The following is a 23494-nucleotide window of genomic DNA, read 5'->3' as shown; positions in this document are numbered from 1 at the left end:
AAGGAAGGGAAGAAGTAAGGAATATGGTCCACTAAGAAAAATAATTTGACTCCCTAATCTACAGCCATATTTGCTTCTCCCAAACAGTAGGTGCAATAGGAAATAAAGTTTTAAAAGTTCATGTTATCTTATTACTTCTTATGTACAGCCTAACTAGCCAATCTCTCCCCATTTTAATTCATTCTCAAAATGCTGCCAGAACAATTTTTGATGTTTTTCTCTTATCAATTACTCACTATTTAAAAGACATCAATATTTCTCTACTCTACTACACTAAGATCAAATTGAACTATACACTATCCCCCAAACTTTCCCACTCTGAAGTCTTTGTTCATGGCATGTTTTCAACTCTATACACCATTTAAGGCTCACCTTCAATGCCCAATATTACTTCTATTCTTCCCCAGCTTTCCCTATCCTTTGAACTCATATATTATTTTTGGGACAAGGAACAGCATTTTATTTATCTTTGCAAATGTGTAATAAGGAATAAGACCTTGACCACAGTAAGCCTTTAAGGAGTTTATAATCTAGAGATAGAAAAGTCCAATAGCAAAAAGGCTGGTGCTCTAGCAATTCATCTTCTTATTTACTAATTAAAGGAAGTGTTTATCAACATTGGAACAACATGCTTCCATAAATCAGTGTTTTCCCCTTATATCCATGAAATTAATACATAACCCTTTATTTAAGGCTCCTTTACATACATAATCCTTAATTTCCAGGAAATCTGGACCTAAGGGGCTTAGCAGATCTAGCCTACATTTGAAAATTACACTAGACTATTTATCAGAATACCTGGCATAAAGGCAAAAAATTAAGGCTGTAAATGAGAAAACAATTCCTTGAACTACATTTTCATCCTGAGAAAATCAAAGTACTTGCTTTTTTACTTACTGAAACCAAGTTTTCTTCCACAAAAGGAGTGAGCATGTGAGACCGAATAGTAACCATAATGTCACTGAAATCTAGCCCAGTGATCACTCCACTTTTGCTTTTATCTTTCAGGGCAAAGGCTTGTCTTGCATGTTCCAGCTGCAGCTCCTATAAGAAATAATTAGAAACAGAGCATTAAATTGGCCTTATAGTACATGTCATTAGCATATGTTGCAGGAGAAAAGGGAGTTTTTTTCCAGATACAAGCCGACAACAGAACTGAACAATGAACAGCACTGTATTTACAACAAAGCTTTTGGTTTTTTTCTTCCTAAGAGGCATGCTCTCTTGCAAAAGTACCACATATTTTTAAAATGCTCTACATATTATTCCAAAGGAGAAATGATGAATCAGAGTAATGAAATATAGAAAAGGAAAAAATTAGAACTTCAGATTTTACTTAAAAAGTATTCAGCATTGATAATAAACTAAGTATGTTTTCAGCTCTTTATTACAGCTTTGAAATTATGTTGTAATTTATTCTCTCCTGTTCGGCAGTATCCTTGTCATCCACAAGTACTTCTTGAAATAATGGTTTAGGTTCATTTGTGGCTTTCCAATGCTAAATATTGCAATCAAAGCTTCTTTCCTTCTCACTAAATGAGTTAGAGATAATTTCTCAATTTATATTTCAAATGAACTCAATGAGAAAAACCAACAACTTTAATCTTTAGAACCTCAGACATGAAAACTGTCTTTAAAATTTCATTGCCCATATTTAGCTGTAATGTTTTTGCCCGAGTCATAATCAATAAATAGTATAATAGCCAGCAATTTGTTCTGAACTTTTCTGTAGTTAAACTTTATAACAAATCAGTGGTATTATTACAAATAAAGATCTGATCACTAATAATGCTCTGGGTGTCATGCAAAACATAATCTTAGGTGATTCCTCCCTTGTCAACTTACAGTATGATTCATAGAAAATAGGGCAATAGAATACTAGTGCCAATTGGTGTTGTTTTCATGCAGTTACATAGAAATAAAGGCCAATATCTAAATTGAATGCACTGCACTAAATAAAGGAACAACATTGTATTTTTCATTCATAATTTCTCTATAAATACAAGGCCAATAGTTACTGAAAATATTTTGCAAACCTTAGAGTTAACCAGTGAATATATACTATTACCACTATTCTTAACAATAATAACAACCACCATCAATTCTGAATGAAGGGAGATACTAAAAGTAGATCTTCACAGAAATCTCACTCTTATTACCAACTTATTTCTCATTTTCTTTCTGTTATTCCCCAAATTTGCCATCTTCTTAGCTACTCAAGGCATGAAATTAGGAGTGATAGTTTGGAATACTGATATTTGTCCCCAGACATTCCTTTAAAAAAAAAAAAAATCTGATCTATTTATAAAGACTGAGGAAAAAAAAAATCAACATCAAGGCATGTTTGGATTTGCTTGTCATCTGCAAAACAGCATTTAGTACAAGAAACTGAAAACCCAAACAATAAGCCATATGGACTCACTGCAAATGACAGTACGGAATAAACCACCTGCATGCATTTGCAGTCTTCACTTCCCCCACTCTACTCCAGTCATTTCCCCCGCAAAAGCCTCTAGAAAATGAAGGAGTCTTAGTCGGCACTTGGTCCAATTGGATGGTTGAAAGAAAATGTTTGCTGTGAAGCAAGGGGAAAATATATACAATGACTACAATTATGTAAATAGAATAACACTAAAAGGCAGCTGAACTCAGATGAATTGAAATGAATAATCTTGATTTCAGAGCAGAGCAATGAAAAAGACATATCTTTAAAAGGTGGAAGACCACAGGTTTAAAATATCACACACACCTTTAGGCATGGATGCTTTTTAATCAGTTAATCTAGCTTAACTAGATTTCATGGAGCAGTTATATTAAGAAACAATAACAACAAAAGTCATCAACATGACACATTTTGTAAAATATTTGCTATGAGAACATTTTGGAAAACTCAGAAAGAAGTGATAGGAGATGGAGAAAATTTCACCTCCTTTGCTCCAAATAAAGGTAAAACCTTTGAAATGCCGAGAATAAATACATACCTATCACATAAGGAGGGTATGAGTGACACTTAACAATTTCTGGTCATATATACCTTCTACTCTATCTTTTTCTCTCCTTTTTTATTCTTCTCTCCCCTCATCTCAATTCTCATTGTTTATGCTTTAGGACTTCATGAGATAGTCAGTGGCAAGTATGTCAAAGACTTAGGATGTGGGTAAATTTATTAAACATCATATTTAAAAGTTTTTAAATGGTCAAAAATGTTCAGATCCATTTCTTCAATTAAAGCTATCAAGTTGGCAGCAGGGTGGAGAGAGTGGGAAATGAGTGGCAGGATTACATTAGTGACAAGATAAGAATCAGACTATAGTATAATACAGCCCCAAAACTTAACCTCACAAAAGAAAAATGCTCCACTTTCAAATCTGCAAGAAGGAGAAAAGGGATAGGTTTGAACAAATGGTAATAGACTCTAAGGGATTTGTCTACCTCCTTTGTTGAGGAAACAGATTGGAAGAGAGAAGATAGACTTACTAACACTGAAATCAGTACTGGGAGTTCAAAGTAATGGTGGAGAAGAGGAAATTAAAAGCATGAGAAAATAGAATTTCTGTTATAGGCAGCTTTTGATGGTACCAAGTGGTGATGGTAGTAATGGTGATGAAAGAGGACAGGAAGATGCTTCTCTGGGATGAAGTTTGGCCTTAGTGTTGTATCAAGATCCACAACCTCTTATTGCCAGTATCCCAACCTCTTTAACACATGTACACCCAAGAGAAAATGCTTCCAAGGTCATATATCATAGCCCAATCCTTTTACTATCTATTATACCTCAAGACCTCTCCCCAAGGACAAACACAGCTAAGTAGGAAGACAATACATCAATAATATACAGGTAATCAGACTTCCCACAAGTTTATTTTCTTACTACAAATCTTATTATAGAGATTTCATTTGGCTTCCTGATGTCAACAAGGTCATTTCTGCGGTACAAGGGCCAACTTAGAAACATTAGCTCAGAAGCTGAGATAGCTCTTTTTTTATTAGTTAGTTAAAGGCAACAATGTCAAAGGGGCAAGAGGGGATAGTCCACTTGTCAGGATTACTGACAACAGCAGGTGTCTTACTATCTCATAGATCAATTAGCTTACTTACCGACTGTGACATCATATGCCTACTTCCTCCTCCAGATTCCTTGCTAAATTAGTTAATTTCAACACCTTTCCAGGTTTTTACAAATATCTATGCTTTAGCAAAAGCACTGGTAGCAACAGAAAACCTCAGAGAAATTAAGGGAATTTACTACAGTCACATAGCTGATGACATGGTCTTTCTGATTTTAGGCCTGTCATTCTATATATTGTACCACCTAGCTGTGCCTGTCATTTCTAAAGCAATAATTACCTATATCATTGTCTGAGACAATGGTATCAAACTCAAATATTCAGGAAGACCACTAAACCATATGTAAAGATCCTTAGGGGCTATATATTAATTTAGAAAACTATATATAAATATTATCTGTGTTCTATACTTTAACATATTTAACATGTATTGGTTTACCTGCCATCTGGGAGAGAGAGTGGGGAGAAGGAGGGGAAAAGTTGGAACAGAAGGTTTTGCAAGGGTCAATGCTGAAAAATTACCCATGCACATATCTTGTAAATAAAAAGCTATAATAATAATAAAAAAAAGTATCTGTGTTCTCTAGTATTTTGTTTATTTTTTAACTATTTAAAAATTACATTTTAATCTAGCTCAGGCTACACTCCATAGTATTGAAGGTTTTGTGTTGACATCTCTGTTTAGAATAGATTAATTGGGGAAAAAACAAAAAGCAAACAAAACAAAAAACTCCCAACTACCCAAAACATAATTTTTCTATTTTAAAAATAATAATAACAATACCTTTTTATTTTTCAACATACAATGCAAAGATAGTTTCAAACATTCATAATTTTTCACTAAAGGAAATAAATGACAATAGACAACAAAGACTTTATCCTTGGAGAAATCAAGATCAATAAGAGAATAGAACAATATTATGCCCTCTCTCCCCACACACATAGACAAATATCTTTTTTTTAAATTTACTGTCTTTGATAGAAAAAGAAAGGGGTGGAGCCAAGATGGTGGAGAAGACACACGTTTCTTTCTGACCTTCTCCCATGACCCTCAGGCTAATTAGCATATCCAGCCTCTGAATTAATTCTAGACTGGCAGAATCCATGAATATTGGGAGTGCAACAAATTACCAGCAGAAGAAAACTTCAAAGATCACCAGAAAAGGTCTGTTTCATTTGAGCATGGAAGGAGGTATAGCAAGCTCAATCAGTTCAAGCACAGACTCAGAGTCCAGGCAGCACAGACCTGGGGCAGTGGGGGCTCCTTCACCTATGGGAAGGAATCTACAGCAATGTTGGCTACTCATCAGTAGATCAGCAGAGAAGTTATAAAACATCCAACACAAACAAAAGGTAAATAGTGAACCCTGAAACACCAGAATTCCAGGAGACCTAGACATGCCCACTAATCACATGAAGTCAGTCAATGGTGCTGGTGCCGCTGCCACTTGTAGAAGAAGCTTAGATAACCTCCCTTGCCCTAAAAGCAGATCTCAACTTTGTTTTTTTAAATGAGTAAAAAAGCAAAAAGAACTCTGGCCATAGATAGTTTTTATATTGAAAGAGAAGAACAAATTTTAAATCCTGAGGAGACTAAAAGCAGATTGTCTCCAGATGAAACCCCAAAAGGTAATATAACCTGATTTCCAGCATACAAGGCTCTCCTAGAAGAAATTATAAAAGATCTTAAAAGAAAGCTAGAAGAAAAATGGGGAAAGAAAATATGAACTTTACAAGAGGGTTTGGAAAAGAAAACCCAGAAATTATATGAAGAAAATTCATTACAAAATAGACTTAGTGAGATGGAAGCATGTAACTCCTTAAAAAATAGAATTGACAAAATGGAAAAATAAAACAACTTCCTGAAAAACAGAATTTGTGAAATGGAAAAAAAAATCCACAGAACAAAACAACTCATTTAAAAATTCAACTAGACAAATACAAAAAGAACTAAAAAGAGTAAATGAAGAAAATAACTCACTAAAAATTAGAACTGAACAAATGGAAATGAATGACTGAATGAGATATCAAGAATCAATCAAGCAAAACAGAAAAAAATAGAAGAAAATGTAGAATACCTACTTGGGGAAACAACTGATCTGAAAAATAGATCTAGGAGAGACAATTTAAGGATTATTGGACTTCCTGAAAACCATAATGAAAAAAAGAGTCTAGACATTATTTTTCAGGAAATCATTAAAGAGAACTGCCCTGATGTCATAGAATCAGAAGGTAAATTTAGTGTCTTCATTTTTAAAAAGTATTTTCACTGATATTTATTCATGTTAATATTATTAACAACATTATTTACATGGCTGTTTAAAGTTTACAACGTGCTTTCCTCAATATAAGGCAAGTTTAGTAAGTATGATTATCTCCACTTTACACAGCACAAACTGGGTCAGATAAAGTAATTAACTTATCCATGGTCATACACCTAATAAGTATCTGAACTAGGACTTTAAACCAAATCTTCTGACTCCAATTCACTCTAGCCATTATATTACAGTGTCCCTCATTTGATTTTTTTTTTTAACAATAGTAGCAGACATAGAAATAACACTTTGAGTTTTGATCTTTTCAATTAAAAAACACTCTCAAATTTGAGAGAAAAAGAGGAAAATAAACCAGCTGGGTTTACAGATGACATAATGGTTAGGAAAGTGAGAACAAGAAAAAAATAAAACAAAAGCAAAATCTAAAAACTGTGCTTGAATATGCATTTTTTTATTATATTATGAAAGTGAGAGTTGGAATGATCTTAGTTCAGCATAAGAAATATTCTATTGACTTTACTTATTAAAAAGAAATAGCTTACCTGGAGGAACTGAGTAAATTCTGAGTAAGTAAGATGTTTCTTTCTATTATGACCAAAATGCAGGCGAATAAATTCACAGTCCCAGTTAAAGGGTATATGATGATGAATAATTGTCTGTCCAAAAATTTCTTTGACATTTTCTTGGGAGGGAAAAAAAAAAAGTCAATTACATTGAGGATAAACAATGAAATCCACCATAATGTTCCTACAGAAGAAAATCAAGAGAAGTTTTAAAAATCAATATCATCCGCTTCTATTAAGATTAACTGCAAACTTATTTTTGTCCTCTCAGAAACATGCACAGAAACACAATTGCTACAGAATATAATTTTACACTTAAGATTGTGTACTATTACATGTAAGGCCACAAGATTCTTAATTTCTCTTGATTTAATTTTAATTAGGAAGAGATTTATATCTTGCACAGTAAATGGCTGCTACTTTGCATTCAGGTATAAAATCAATAGTGTTTTCCCCGTTCCTCAAGGAGTCGAATTAAGCCCTTTATCAGAGGCATGAATACCTAAATTACAGTATAATGCAATATTTGTCATACTAAGTATGGTTTGATTGAGGCTTGATTATTACATTCACACTAGCCTGAATATATCTATTGAAGATAGGTATAAGGAATGCCACCAAAAGCATATCATTAGCTCAGCAGCAAGCACCTTATTAAAAGCTTCTGATATTGTCAAAAAAAAAAAAAAAAAAAAAAAAAATGGCCTTGACACAAAGCTTCAAAACTCCCATAAAAAGCCATGATTATTAGTCTCAATTATTAAAATGTTTTAAGATAAGTGAAATTAGTGATTCACTTTTAAATAAAGAAGGACTAAACACAGAACAGTTACTCTTAGACAGGAACCAGTCAAGCTGTGTACTGCACAACGAAAATCCTTACGTCTACTCTGATGGCCTGTCTTCATGCACTAAAAAATGTCATTTAACTTTCTTACACAGTTCAACATTTGTAATAAAAGTCAATTCACAATTGACAGATACTTTAATGAGAATAGACGGGGTATCCAAATTTAGAAACTAATGCCCCCAAAAAAGCAATCATTAACAAGGCTTAGAAAGCAGGAAGCCTGTTTTACTGACATTTTAAGAACCAAAATTATTTCCAAATTTAAGTCAGTTTTATTGTGAAAGACTGGTACCACCAATAACTACCTATTGTAGTAAAGTATCATCAAATACAGGCCTATTTTATTTCCTCAGCCAACTTGTACTGTTTTTGACTCCCCCCAATAACCTCTGCTGACTTGACTAAGATGATTTTCAGGTTTCTAATGGCTGAACAGACTGCCTTCAATGTATACCCTGAATACTTCCTCTTTCCTAATTAAAGCAGAAGAGTTACTAGTAGAATGCTGAGTTGGAAATCCTCTTGGTATTGACTTAATAAGAAATACTATTTACAACTTAATAAGTTACAGAAATTATCAAGATTAGAAGAAAGCATTAGATGTTATAGGGGATATGGGATTTTTTTCTCTCTCTTATCTTCTGAAATGCAGCATTCATTTCTTGCCTTGATAGTTTGCAAGATTTTGATTTCTACAATCTAAATCTAAAATTCTAAAATTTCTAAAATCTAAAATCACATGAATTTTCATTCTGCTGATCATGAATAGGATTGCTATCTCCAAAAGCAAAATCTATACCCAAGAATAACTTAGTACCCTGATCTCTAACATAAAAAGATTTTCCTTAAATCTAGAAATCTATTAAATTTCTACTTCAAAGCATGTCAAAACTCAACTAATTAAGTTAAATAAAATTTTAAAACCTCTTGCAAACCATGAGATATTTTAGAAATATTTTAGCAGACCAAAACAAAAACTATTAGGGCCAGTGGAACTTCCAAATGAGTTAGTTCCATTCTCATGATTAATTCATTTTGATGCCTGAAAACAAATGTTCTGGTGTAAAGAATATGAAGGAATTGATGGGGAACAAAAAAGGACTGCTCTTAAATGATTACACAAAATATTAAGATGAATTATAGCCGAAGAATTTGAAGGGGGAATATTTAAAGAAGCAATTTCCATTAACTTCAGTTACTGGTTTTAAAAGTATATATTTGCTACCTATATTTAATTTCCATTGAACTGTGGAATAAAGCATTCTTTCTTTTATATGAAACTACAATATTTCAAACTCTTAAAGGAGAAACTAGATATTAAAGAGTAATAAGTAAGTTGGCAGTCATGGATACAGAAAGCTATCAATTCAAGAAATTCAAATGATCCAATAAAACAAATTTTATTTATTCCCTTCCTCAAAAGAAAATTTATAAGAATTTCAACTTTAATAGAGATTTTAAAATTGTTGGCAGGAGAAAGCTAATTAGAAAGGGCTAGGTAATTAGAAATATATTTCTATATCTACCTATCTATCTATCTATATTTTTTTAACAAACCCTTCAGCAATTGCTAGAAAATTTTCTCCAAAAACAACTTAAAGATTTAAGTGATCCGTATAAGGTTTTAATATGCTCATCAGAATATGGTCTGTCAACTATCTAAAACATCTTTTAAATTGTTATCTTTGATCTGCTCATGGTATTCAATTATTGTTGTGGGGGCTGACTGACAATTTTTTACCTACTTGCGTTTTACCTACTTTAGCAATTTTCCCTTTTTTCTAACGGATTTTTCCCTACTACAGATTTCCCTAATATATGATATAAGGTGAATTAAGTTATACTACAGAATTAATTAATGGCTTGTGAATCAGTTATCTGATTGGTGACTCAAAAGTCCAACTCTTATTCATCACTTAACCATTACCAGGATCCTCTTATAAAAACCATACAAAGGTTCCAGAATTAGGGAGTAATTCACAGGAGGCAGCTCTCGAGTGTGTGTGTGTATGTGTGGGTGTGTTTCTCTCCCCACTTTCTTTTCTTGACTAGATTACACTCCTGTGATGCATTATCTCAAACAGCTGGCTTTCTTCTTATCTTATCCAGTTTTATTAGGTCCTGTGTGACATGAAAGGGAACACCAATAATCTCAAATACACCCAATGCAACTAACTAAAAGAGCACAGCAAGATTTTCCAAGAAAAAATCCTGTTTTTCCAGGGGCAAATAAGAGTTACTACCTATAGTGCTTTTTTAAGTGGCTATAGTTCTGTTCTGAACATAAGTGATATGATGATCAACATCCCATGATTAAATCATTAAGATCATGGGCTGAAGTAGTGGGTTGGTTTTTTGTTTGTTTAATAATAAACTGACTATTAATAGGAGCAGGAATCAACATAAATAAGCAGGAAAGAGAAAAGCTAAAACTTTCTAACACAAAACTATCAATAAACAAAGCTCTTACTTCCTGCAGAATTTGGCTTAAGAAATACTATTTACAATTTCCTTTGATTTGGACAATCAAGTCAAATACAATAATGAGATAGAATAATGCTCTTTCTGATGGTATAAGAGGCAGCACATTGATTTGGCAGGAGGGGAAAGGGGACGAGGCTAGGTAAACTGTGTTTTGGAAAAAATTTCCACAGGCAGAGCATTAGTGATTTGAGCTGTGTTAGTCACATATGACTAATGCAAAATTTGATTATATGATAAAGTATATTATAGCATATATGATGTAAATGTGTTTAAATGGTGGTTTCCAATTTCCCCCATCAGCCCAAGCTGCTATTCCCCATATCATCCACCCTCAGCCCACCCCTTTTTGCTTACAGGAGCCTCTTACTAATCTTGTTCATCTTTCTGCAGTACAAAATTACCTCTGACCGGGGCTGGCACTCTTCTCCAAGACTGCCACCATGCCTGCTCCATGAATGAGCCTGGAAGGAGCTGCTGTACCAACGCTGTGGCCAGAGAACTCCTCCTGTAGGTATACAAGCCATCAGCCCTGTGACACAACCCACCTACCATCAGCCCAAAGAACGAGATGTCCAAGGTCATACTTATTTCAAGAATTCCAGCCCAGGAGTCATGGCTTCCAAATTATAGGCTGAAGACCAAACAGTTTTGGTTTTTTTTTTTTACTTTCAGAAAAAAAAAATTATATATATATATATATATATATATACACACACACATACACATACACTTGTGTATATATGTATATATTTGAGTAGCTGAGTTCCACCTTGAGCATTTTAAAAAGGCCGCTTGAGAACTTCCATAGATATAAGAATATATTGAATATCTTAGATACAACTAGAAAAAAAGAAATGGTGAGACTTATGGAACCTAGATTTTTCAGGAATTTAATGGTTGAGGAAAAAGAGGCTAAGAGGGAAAAAAATCTATAATTTATATAGGCAAAAAGACAGCACTAGCCTGGGAAACCAGATACCTGAGTTCAGCTAAAACAGATTACTGCAACCTTCTGTGTCTCCATGGGTGAGGGAAGCAGAAATGACATTGCCCATTACCTACCTTAAGGAGAAAATGATGTGAGGATTTGTCAATGACAGCAAAGTATTCTGAAATGCTAACCAATCTATGTGCCATTTTGCCTCTGGAATAATATATGATACTTCATTTAAACAACATCTGTCATTGTAGAAACAGATGCTTCAACAAATACATGTGTTTTATCATAAAACACCATTAGAAAAAAACAATACCAGATTTCCCCTTTAGCTCAAATTTCAAGCTGTGACAAAACCAAGCTTTGAGATTATATTTGACCCACTCAGGAATGGCTGAAGGCCACCAAGAAGAAATTCTATAAATCTCCTTGAATGGTGTCATAGGTATGCTCAGCTGGTGTTTCAAAAGATATTCCATCATATGCCTTTTCTCCCATTTATTAAGTTTACTTAATTCCTCTCAGAACTATATATTCTTCCAGGTAAGAATTTCTGGTTTTTACTCAATAGAGGTTTAACTGCTGTGTTATAAGATAGTATCCTGCATCCTATCAGACCCTTTATGGATATACTAGCTACCTGCCTAATCTGTTTCACTCAGGTCTTCCCAATGGGAAAAACAGGCAAAATTTTCTATCCAGACAGAAGTAAAAAAGAAAACTCAAAATTGTATTTTAACCTATTGTACCTTAAAACCACATCATGATCAACCAAGTGGAACCCCTCTTTCTAGAGAGCACTACTCTCAGGGGAGAAGATGTTTTCTTCAAAAGAGATCATTTCTCACAAAAAAGGATATTTTCAAATAACTAAAATTCTCCAAAAATTTCCTGTATAAAATCTCTACCTCTTTGTAATTGAAATATTTTCTGTGGATGAGAATTTATAGAGGGAATGTAGTACTTTCAAAATGTCTTGCATTCATCTTATTAGTAAATAGGTAGGATTTCAGTTATGAATGCTTCACTGTTGAGATAATACACATTTTGGCTAAATCCATTATTGATAACTATTGCACCATATAGCATAAGTGCTAAGCCATAGCATATCAATAAATTCTATTGAGTAGAAGTAGATAGTTTTGATATGAGTTATACTACAAGAAACTGTCATGCATTCCTAGCAAATTCAGTGGGCAAGCGCTCAGGCTATTAGAAGGACAGAAGTTATAAAAGCCATCAAGCAGTTATCCACAGCTTACAATGTTAAAAGTTTTGCTGAAGGAACATATCAAGGAGAAACAATAAAGTCATGACCACATTCACACATCACATTCACACTTAAGAAGCCTATGCAGTCTTATGCTACTCTAGAAAATAGTCAGAAATAGACTACAAAAACTTCTTTGTAAGGCCTCTCCCCCAAAGGTGAGCACCTCTAGCAATGCAAGCATACCCCTCCAAGTATTATACAGAGTTAGATCCCAATAAGTGGGCAGTGAAAAAGTATGGATTGTGTTGTGCATTTTTTTTCATAATAATTCAAAAATTTGGCTCAAAAGCAGGATAAATCAAATGAGAACAAAGGCTATAAGAAGCTAGTACAGTTTAGCCACCTCTATGTAACATATATATAAACACAACTGTTTATTTGTATACCAGCCAAAATACATGTATCTTACACGTACAATTAGATAAATGCATGAAGGCAAATCTTATTTTTTAAAGAATACATATAGATGAAAAATCAATTGCTCAAATACATTTATGTAATGCAATCCTTATCAAGGTAAGATACTAAGGACCAAAGAGTTTCTCCTATTCTATTCAACTCTTCCTTCTCCCTCTCAATTCCTGAGTTATACCTTCTATCTCTTCTATAAATAGAGAGAGATGAGAGGAGAGAGAGAGAAATAAGAGCAAGTGCCAATTTATAAAAGTGACTGTGTGAATTGTGGTAGAAATCAGTTGGGTTTAGAATTTCTTTAAATCTAAACATAAGTATGATAGATAAGCACAATACTATCTTTTACCTCCTTTCTTTGTATCCTTAGCATTTATCACAGTAACTAGCCCATAATAGGTGTTTAATAACTGTCTACCCACTCTTATTTCAATAAAATAAATGTGAAATGTAGCTGAAAAATCTCATTACTACCAAGTACCAACAAATATCTAAATCAGTTCTCAAATGTTTTGGTCTCAGTTAAAAAATCATTGAGGACAACCCTCCTTCCTAAAAAGCTTTTATGTAGGTTATGTCTATTAATGTCTAACATATTAGAAATGTAAATGACTTAATATTATTAAAATAGTTTTGGCTTCACAAACCTCCTGAAAAAATCTCTGGGACCCCTGAGAATACAAAGATCACACTTTGAGAACTAGCAATCTAAATTATCCTATTGCATATTAACTGTGTAATACTGAACATTATAGTTAATCAGTTCTCAGAAAGCTTGTTGCCACCTCAATGAAAATATCAATTTGTAATATTAAACTTTGAATTTATGCTAAGAATGACATTGCATCAAGGTATTAAATTTAAAATGCTCTCTTATCCTACTTTATTTATTAAGCTTTTAAGCTGAAATTTTTGTGAACTTAAAAATCATCAAAAATAATTTGTGTAGTATAAAGCAGGGAAACACTACATAAACCTAGGAAATGGTATTACTCAAAGATATCAAATATTGGTCAGTAAGATCAAATAACTGTATTCAAACCAGAGTCACAATATAGCAAGATAAACTATCTACATTTTGTATTCCCTAGGAACCTCCCATTCCACAATTATAAAACCTAAAAATGAAGAGGGAATTAGGATGCCATAGAGGTAACAGTAGGCTCTAAGTAATCCAAAATGTTAAGTGCTTTCTCTCTCTGCCAGGAAGTATAGATACTACATTTGGATTCAATTTAATTTTAATCCTTACCTTTAAATCTTACTCTGTTAAAATTAGAAGCACAGAAAAGAATAGCTAGGCATACTGTGCCATATTATAGTTTGAGGGGATGTATTAAATTTTAAAATAAGGCCTTTGCGGGAAGATGCTAGAATTGCAGTCATAAATCACAAGCCCCTAAAATGGTACCTCACAATTAGTAACTACTAAATAAATATTTGTGAAACTAAATTGGCATCAAAAAACTGCTCAGTTTTTTCCTCCACTAGTTACAAATCTAATCATTTGAGCTATGGCAATTTCTTGGACCTGTGTTAAGAGCCTGCTGGGATCAACAAACTCAAGTGCTTTGTTTTTCAAATGGAAGGTTGAATCAATAAGATGGGAGGCAAAAGAAACAAAGAACCACAATGGCAAGATGGAAAGAGTAAACGAAGACAACTTTGCACAGGTTGTCAGGAATCTAATACCTAAACATGAGGCACATGCTTTAAAGAGAGGCTCAACTCGATAATTCTCAAGTATTGTTCTCACTACTTTTGAGGCTCTATTGTTCCAGGCTTGCTGGAACACATGATTTTATGTGACACCTACAGAGGAGAAGAGTAAAATGCAACATTATTAATGCCTGCAAGTTTAAGGCTGAATGGACAGTGGACAGAGACTTTTTTTGTTTGTGCTTTTTACAAATTGCAGGGGGGAAAAAGTGTTCCTAAAGCAAGTTAATATTTTTCATGAGACAGGTCAGAGACTGCTACAAAGAAAAAGAAAAAAAATGTGTCTCTAAGAGCATGGAATGTTCTCAGATTATTGATCTTAATTATTTCCATATTTATTTATCAGGAAACATCTTTTTACATAAAATCCAACTGGCTTAAGAGAAAGAACATTTAGGGACAAGGCAAAATGTATAATTATAGACTCATCAAACAGTCTCAGAGACATTCTCTGAAGTTATCTATGTTTTCTCACCATTCTTATGCTGATAGTAAACCTCCAGAACCAATTTAACGTTGTGCTTTGCATGAGGAAAGTGAATTGATTTTTTTTTTTAATTGACAAAGTACCAAAATGAATATTTTACATATGTGGCTCAGGAATGGCCTCATTATCATTTTAGAAAATGATGCCAAAGACATGACAAATAAGGGGCTACAAATTCAAGAAAATAAATACATTTATCTTTATTGAATAGTTTTATTCTGTTGCATGAAACCACTGAGGTACCATACTTCACAGTCCATCAGGAGAAAAAAAAGCTACTCTTTATACTATACATATGCCAATCTTTGTAACTATACAAATATTAAAATTTTTCAAATGCTGAAACATTGTTACAAGAATTATCCTAGCTTGCATCCTGAAAACCAAGTACTCCTAATAAGGGAATTAAAAATCAATTTCTGTATCTAACACAGAATAATATTATTTAATAAAATAATAATTTTTTTTGTCTTACTTTTAAGACAAAAAACTAAAATTGGGGTATGCAGAGATCTAATTACACCTAAACTTACTCCCTTACTCTATACTCAATCCTTCTCTTTCCAAATACTAAGATAACAATTCTCTAGTGATAGTACAGAAAACTCCTGAACTTCTTAATCAGAAATCCCTTAAAGAATGGAGAGGATTACTCCATGCAGTTCATGCTCTATTTCATAAAGAATTTTGCCCAGGCTGGCCCAGAACAAGAAAATTTTGTAGCACCTAGTTTAGGAATGTGAGAGTTTCAGTGATTCAATGAGCTAAAGTAATTATATTCCTGGATTCCTTAATCTTTTGCAACAGTCTAATACTTTGAAGAAAAGAAAACATATTTTCTATTTTATCTGTATAAATCCTTTTAGGAAATTAGCACTGTACTTAATGACTAAGGTCCTAAATCACAGCAATCTATATCTACTGTTGAATGTTAGACATTAAGACTGGACCAACCTCATTGCCTAGTTCTTAAGAGACATTTTCCCTCTCTTTTCTCTCTCTCTCTCTCTCTTTCTCTCTCCCCCGCCCCAGCCTCCCTCTTCCTCTTCTCTTTCCTTTCATTTTCTTTCTTTCTTTCTTTCTTTCTTTCTTTTTTTTTTTTGTCTTGAAATATCCTTACCAAATGTCACCTCTCCACTTCCACTCTTGTCAAACAATTGGAAAGCTACTACGAACATAGCATCTGGGGCACACAAAACAGACTCAAATGCCAAAAACTCTTGATAGGAGATCAACCTAAAATAAAATATAAAAAAAATTGTCAGGTTTCTAGAGGCTTAGTAAGGGCAGCAATGCTTATGGTTGGGGAACAACTGCTTTGAAACTACATTCGTTGAACTGATAAGGCACATAAAATATCTCCCTACGAGCTTGCTGCAATGGTCTAATAGACACTCATATACTTGAGATTCCTAAGAAGAGGCATTATAGTAATAATATACATAATATACTCCACATGTTGAGTCTGAACCTTTATTGGTATGATTATTTCTTCTTCTTCAATTATCATCTCTTAGAAGACATATCGTATAATATTTGCTAGCAATGTCCAAAATTTGACATGGACTATGAGTCATCAATATTTTTTGATAACTATATAAAATAAACTGCTTAGGAAAAATCTCTGCCCAAATAAAAGAAAAAAATTTCTTGAAGAAGAGAAAATAAAGGCAATTTTAAGTGTTCCCTTTAGAAATTAAATAATAATAATAAAATAATAAAAAACAAAACAAAAAAACTAAAAATAATAATAATAATAAACAAATGTCTCTCTTCCTCCCAACATAATGTGAACACTGAATTAGCTATAACCCCTATCTAGGAAAATTTCCCAATTAAAATATAAAATGAATATTATAATTCAAAGAATTACCATGGGTGGGGAGAGTAAGGAAAAGGAAGTCATGGGAATATAGAAACAAAAAATTCTATAAGTTAGTATATATATATTTTGAAAAGTACTTTGAAGTTTTATATTCCATATTAATTCCAAACCCAATTCAAATTAAAAAAAAAAAAAAATCAAGAAGTTAAAATACAGTGGCTCAATTGTATCTATAACATAGATGCAATATAATCTATTCTGTTATATAACAGAAATATTATACAGTGCTTTTATAGTGTTTGCTCAGAAAGTGTTGCTTCATAAATTAATGAGAATAACCCACTTCTTTTACATTCTTCACCAAATTGTCTAATTTTTTGTTAAGTAATTAAAAACCCTTTCAGAGGCTAGGATTAAAACACCCCAATCTTCAAGTAAAGAATCAGTTTGGCCATATTACAAGATAGAATCCTAAAAAAAATACTCACAAAATATTTGCTGTGTACTATGTGCTAATTTTTATTAATGGAAGAAGTTTTTATACCATAAATTGCTTACACCAATATACCTTTCCCTCCTCCCCACCACTTCACTCCCACCTTTATCAAAAAGAGCAAAGGCTTTTTTAGTTAAAGTATGTCTACAATATATGAATGCATCTGAAATGAATCCTAGGTCTATCCCATGGTGACAGATTGATCTAATGGGACAAATGAATCTACATAACTTTATAAAACTGGAGTCTCAGAGATTATCTAATCCAACCATCTCATTATCTCATTATCATATCATCATTATATATGAGGAAATTGGGAGAAGAGGGGGCAGAAAGTTTAAATTATTTGTTCAAGGTCATAAATGTAAATAAATATAAATGTAAATGATAGAGTCAGGATCCAAAACTAGATCCTTTGATGCCAAACCTCATGAATGTTCTTTCTATTACAGTTTATTGCCTTCATTAATATAATTACCATCATCCAGAAAATCTTAAAAAAACAATGTTTTAATGAATTCAAAATCAAATTTGTAGTACATGTGCACATGTGTTTTTAAAACAAAAAGATGCAAGAGAGATTAAAAATTACATGCCAAGATCACTTTGCCTCACAAGTTATAACACCATTTAATAAAATCAGTTATAGGTATAACTACCTACTGTGATACAGACAAAATAGTTTTTTAAAACATTTCATATCTACTAATCACATTTCCTACTATTTAGGAAATAACTTTTTGAACTCTTACAGTGATTCTCAAGATCTTCCAAAGAAGGAATAATTTTAAAAGACTGAAAGATCAAAGATGGTGTTTTTACTGAGGGGATAATAAAGATGACTAACTGAAGAAACATCAGTTAACTACCTACTGATATGCCTTTCTCTTTTTGATGTTGGATTTGTTTGTTTATTTTTTATTTTTAAACTAAATGCTAAAAAAAAATTTCCTTATACAAAGTAGAAAAGAAAAAGAGGATTGCCCATGAAGTTGCAAATCTGTATTATGTACAGATTGCTTTTTTTTCAAAACATATGATAAAATCAACATTATAATCAAAGCTATCCTGCTTGTCTGCATCTTTTACTGATCTTTCTTTTCTTTTGTGCATTTTTAAAATGTTGTTCAATGACCTTTTTTCTTGTCTTTTTTTTTTCACTTTGCTGATTCTACCCCCCCCCTCAAATAAAAGAAAAACAAAATCCTTATATCAAATGTACTTAAACAAGCAAAAGAAATCTCCACATTGTATCAAAAAACATTCATCTCCATATTTATACAGTACTTACTACATCTTTATGACATTGTTGAGAATAGTCTGAATTTGTGAAATGTATGCTTGACAAAAAGGCAATGGGCAGCTTCCACAGATGATACTTAACATCTTTTCAATCATACAATTGATAAAATTAAAAATATATAAGATCCCACTGCACTAACTAATTATAAGAAAGCATTTGACTTAACAGAACAAAAAGCAGGCTAATAAGGCAAAAAGATATACAACCAAGTATATACACACATATCAGTCATGAGAAATGAGATTAAAGCAAAAACATTATTGACATTAAGAAAATGCTAAAAGAGACAGAGAGACAGTGAGAGAGACAGACATTGGCCCAAGGTCTTTTCTAGTATCACAGAAAATGAGCTACATAAGGTCAAAAGAAATATTTTACTGATGGTTAAATTCTATTTGGAGGTAAAAAAAAATTAATGTCATGAAGTCCCAGAATATTATAAACTCTCCTTAGAGAACAGTAATGTGAAATATCAATCTAAGTGTTCTCAGAGAGAAAACAAAGTACATTAGTTTGTGAATACATATATTTTTACTTGGCTCTGCAGATAGGCAATAAGTTGGACCCAGAACTGGGAATAAGATTGAGCTGACTTTCACATGCTTGTACTCAGTGCTTTTAATGATCCCAAACTCTATTGCATCAAAAGCTCAGCTCCAGATTCTCCCTGTGAAACTATAGATGAGAATCTTTAAATATGAAGATCTTAATAGGATGTAAATTATGGTCAAAGAAGACTAATATGTATGATGTAATATAAAGAACATTACTTAGGACAAATACAACCTGAAATGTAGTAAGTGGGTCACAAAGAATGAGGGAGAAAGAATGAAAACTGAGCCATATATTGGTATCTTTGAGATCTGAAGTGAAAAAGGGGAAGTTTGAATGTGGTGGGTATATATAATTTATAGATAATCCATCTACAAGAATCACAGAATGAAAAAGCAGAAGTTAGGCTACGCTTGGAAAGAGAGACATACTCAAATAGGTAAAATTCACAAGGCCAAATTGTCAGAAATGAAAAACCTGTTCTTTACTTAGATTCCATTTTAACAGCCCTACTGCATTCTAAAAATATCACCTGCAAAAAGAAAAGATATTAAATAACAGGAAAAGGTAGGAGTAGGTAAATAGTAGGAAGCATTATATAATGCTTACTATGTTCCAGGTACTGTGCTAATAATTTTACAATTATCTCATTTATTTTCTCAGAACCCTGTGAAATAAATGCTGTTATCCTTATTTTATAGTTGAGTAAACTAAGACAAACAGAAGCGACTTGCTCATGATCATGCAAATAGGAAGTATCTAAGGCTGGAATTGAACTCTGGTCTACCTGACTCCCTACCTAACTGGGAAGCTATATGGCACAGTCAATAGAGCATCATGTCTGTAATCAGAAAGACTTGAGTTCAAATCCAGCTCAGACACTGTGACACTGGGGAACTTATTTACTGTGACCCTTAGCAAATCCCTTTACCTTGTTTGCTTCAGTTTCCTGATCTATAAAATAAGCTTAAGTAGGAAAAGACAAAACACTCCAATAACTTTGCCAAGAAAAATCCAAATGCAATCACGAAGAGTTGGACATGACTAAAATGGCCAAATAAAAACTACCCGACTCCAGGTCTAGCACTCTATCCACTGTGTCAGCTAGGTTCCTGTAATAATCACTGCTTTTCAAGTTCCAGCTAGATTATGGGATTTTTTTTTTTTTAATTCATAGGAAAACAACAAGCTTATATAGTAGTAGAGGATACTATTCTGTCCAAAATTCAATTCTCTGTATTATTGCTACTTTATATTACTACTATTTTTTCAGAGGTAGATTTCAAGGAAAGAAAATTTTTATAGGAAATATTTATTATATATAGGCTATAAGAACACTAACCTAAAAGTTAGACATGAAACTAGAGGACTTGATTTCTGGGAGAGAAAAAAATTAATGCATTTTGTTAAGCTTAATCCTTATATACATCCTTACCTATCTGATTCCCACACATAACACTGCTTCTTGATCATGGATCATTGTTTATTCCTTCTCATAATATCCTCTTATCAATCTATTTTTCCAATCTTATCAATCTGTTTTTAATACTTGTTCTTACCTCACCTGCACCATCTTAATTTCCATTCCTTACCTTCTCTATAATACAATTTTCCTCTCTTTATATAGTGCCTCTTCTTTTGTCGCCTTCCTTTGTAGATATTGATTTTTTGCTTTTATGTCCTACCATGACTGGATAATCATGTATTCCTGAAATATTCTGCAGTCTTCATTAATGAGGGAAATGGAAAGGTCATAAAAAGAAACAACAACAACAAAAAACCCAGCTGAGACAGGATCAAATATAGTTGTAATGTTAAATAGTCAAAAATCATTTATTTTTGCTCCACATTCAATATAATCTATTGAATGAACTAAAATTATTTATTTTTAACCTCCTAAAATAATTACTTAATAATTGCCTACTAATCTCCTTCACCAAATGCAAAACAATTCAAGAGACCAATAATAATGATATTTGAGATATTAAAAATTAAGACAATTAGGTATTGATGATAATAGTAACTGCATTATATAAATTCAAAGCATATTTTCCAATCATTTCTCACCCTGATGATAGTACTTAGCGCCTTGAAAATAATGTCTCCACAAGTTAATTTTTTTGCCTAGATCCCTAATAAATAACAGGAAAGATATTAAGCAGTTTATTATGACTTATTTAATTCTTCTAATTTCATCTCATCTATCCTTTTAACAACTGGGCCTGTCAATAGTTATTGTATTTCTCTATTGTGTATATATATATATATATATATATATATATATATATATATATATATATATATATATACACACACACACATGACATAGAAAAAGAATAGGACCTTAAAGGCTATCTAATCCAACCATCACATTTTACAGATGGTAAAACTGAGAACTATAAAGATTATGTTATTTACCCAAAGTCACATAGGAACAAAGCAGCAGAGCTGAGATTTGAGCATGGATCCTTAGACTCTATATTTCATATATTGTTGCCCTGTCCAAAAACTACTTGGTAGTCAGACACTGCTGTTCAGCCATCTTTGCTCTATCTTTCCTAGGATTGCTCTGAATTTTATTTTCTTCACTGGTCATATGGCAATGTAAATAAACACAAGCCTCAATCTTCAACTCTGCCAATCATAGTACTTAGAACAACCATTTTGACAGACTAAAAGTGGCAGTAAATACAGCAAAGATTAAATAAGTTGTTCATTTATAATTAGAGATTGGGTGACTAATTAAAACTGATTAAAACTAATGTCTTAGGTATCTTTGAAAGAGCTACATTTTTCCAATTAAAACATCCAAAAATATAGGTGGCATAATGAATAGAATGCATGATCTGGAATTAAGAAATCCTGAGTTTAATTGTAGTCTCAAAAAAATTGCTGGTTTTGTTATTCTTTGTTTTACCTTTTGTTTTACCTCTATCAGCCTTAATTTCCTCTTCTGGAAGACAGGGATAAAGGAAGGTTTATGTGATGATCAAATAAGATAACATTTATATAAAGCACTTTGCTAATCTGAAAGTATTATATAAATATTATTTTTAGTACTAGTACTAGTACTAAGAATTCTATATCCCAGTATTAAGAATATCTATATCCAGAAGGGAAAACTACAATGATTCAAATATGTATTGTAAAAGGATCATAACAAAGATGTTGGAAAATCTCAACACTCACATGACTTTTGATACTTAGGATGTTCAATTAAAAAACTAGAGAATTCCCCTAGATAGTAAATAATTAAATATATGAACAGTTTTTAAAAATGCAAACTATAACCAAATGAAAGTTTGCTCCAAATCTCAAATCTCAAATTAAAAACAAAGATTTCACCTTATACTCAATAAGCTGGCAAAAAATGATTAAAAATGGAAATATTCAGTACTAGCGATGCTGAGGGAAGATAAGACACATTAATATACTATTGGTAAAACTCCAAATGGATCTAATTGTTCTCAAAACAATTTTAAATTAGAGTATAAAAAATGTTCATGATGTTGACCCAGAGATCCCACTATTAATCATATCTAGAAACAAAAGGGGCAAAAAGCATTAACTAAGGTATGACTGAACAAATTTTAGTTCACAAATTTCATAAAACATTGTATTTTGAGAAATTTAAGGAATTCAGGGTAACATGGGAAGAAATGTATGAACTGATACAAAGTGAAGTAGAACGAGAATAATATGTACAGCAACTATAAAATGTGGACCAAAAAAAAAAAAAAAAAGATAAAATGAAGCTTAATGCTAAGTAAGTATAATGACCTATCTTGGCCTGAGAGAAGAAAGAAAAACACAAACCTTACATTGATAGTGAGGGAAGGGGTAAGGGACATTATGACTACAAAATGCTACATACATACTTTTACAGAATGATTACTAGACCCTTAAAGGGTTTTTTTTATTATAAGTGAGGACTCATTCACACACTAACTGTGTAACCCTGGGTGACTTCTATTTGCCTCAATTTCCTGATCTATAAATTAGGGATAATAAAAAGCATCCAACTGCTCAGCATTGTTGTGAGGATCAAATGAAATAAATGTAAAGTGCTTAGCTCAGTGCTTAGCATACAATAAGTGTTATATAAAATTTACCTGTCATTATGATGATTACTATAATTATTATTAAGAAAAAATATCTGAAAATGATTATTACATATAAACAAAAGACATCAATAAGATTTAAGGAGCAAAGTCAACAAATGATGCACAGAAGCATTTGTGACTTCACAAT

At 32.4% G+C, this 23494-nt stretch overlaps 1 protein-coding gene across 3 annotated transcripts in view; it reads right to left on the bottom strand.

Moving 5' to 3' along the window:
- The window catches only part of SLC25A12 (solute carrier family 25 member 12), a 104935-nt gene that overhangs the window by 62075 nt on the left and 19366 nt on the right, over positions 1-23494 (bottom strand). For 2 of the 3 annotated variants that reach the window (XM_074303127.1, XM_074303128.1), the window contains exons 4-6: positions 16188-16303; positions 6886-7025; positions 898-1044 (exon numbers count right to left, since the gene is read on the bottom strand). In XM_074303127.1, coding sequence (XP_074159228.1) covers positions 898-1044; positions 6886-7025; positions 16188-16303 — 403 coding nt within the window. Of the gene's footprint in view, positions 1-897; positions 1045-6885; positions 7026-10641; positions 10746-16187; positions 16304-23494 lie in introns of all 3 variants that reach the window. The other variant, XM_074303129.1, reaches the window with a different exon arrangement.

This window comes from Sminthopsis crassicaudata, chromosome 3 (genome assembly GCF_048593235.1).
Source record: "Sminthopsis crassicaudata isolate SCR6 chromosome 3, ASM4859323v1, whole genome shotgun sequence".
Taxonomy (NCBI): Eukaryota; Metazoa; Chordata; class Mammalia; order Dasyuromorphia; family Dasyuridae; genus Sminthopsis; species Sminthopsis crassicaudata.
Note: the sequence above shows the minus strand (reverse complement) of the source record. Positions and strands in the feature narration are given on the sequence as shown.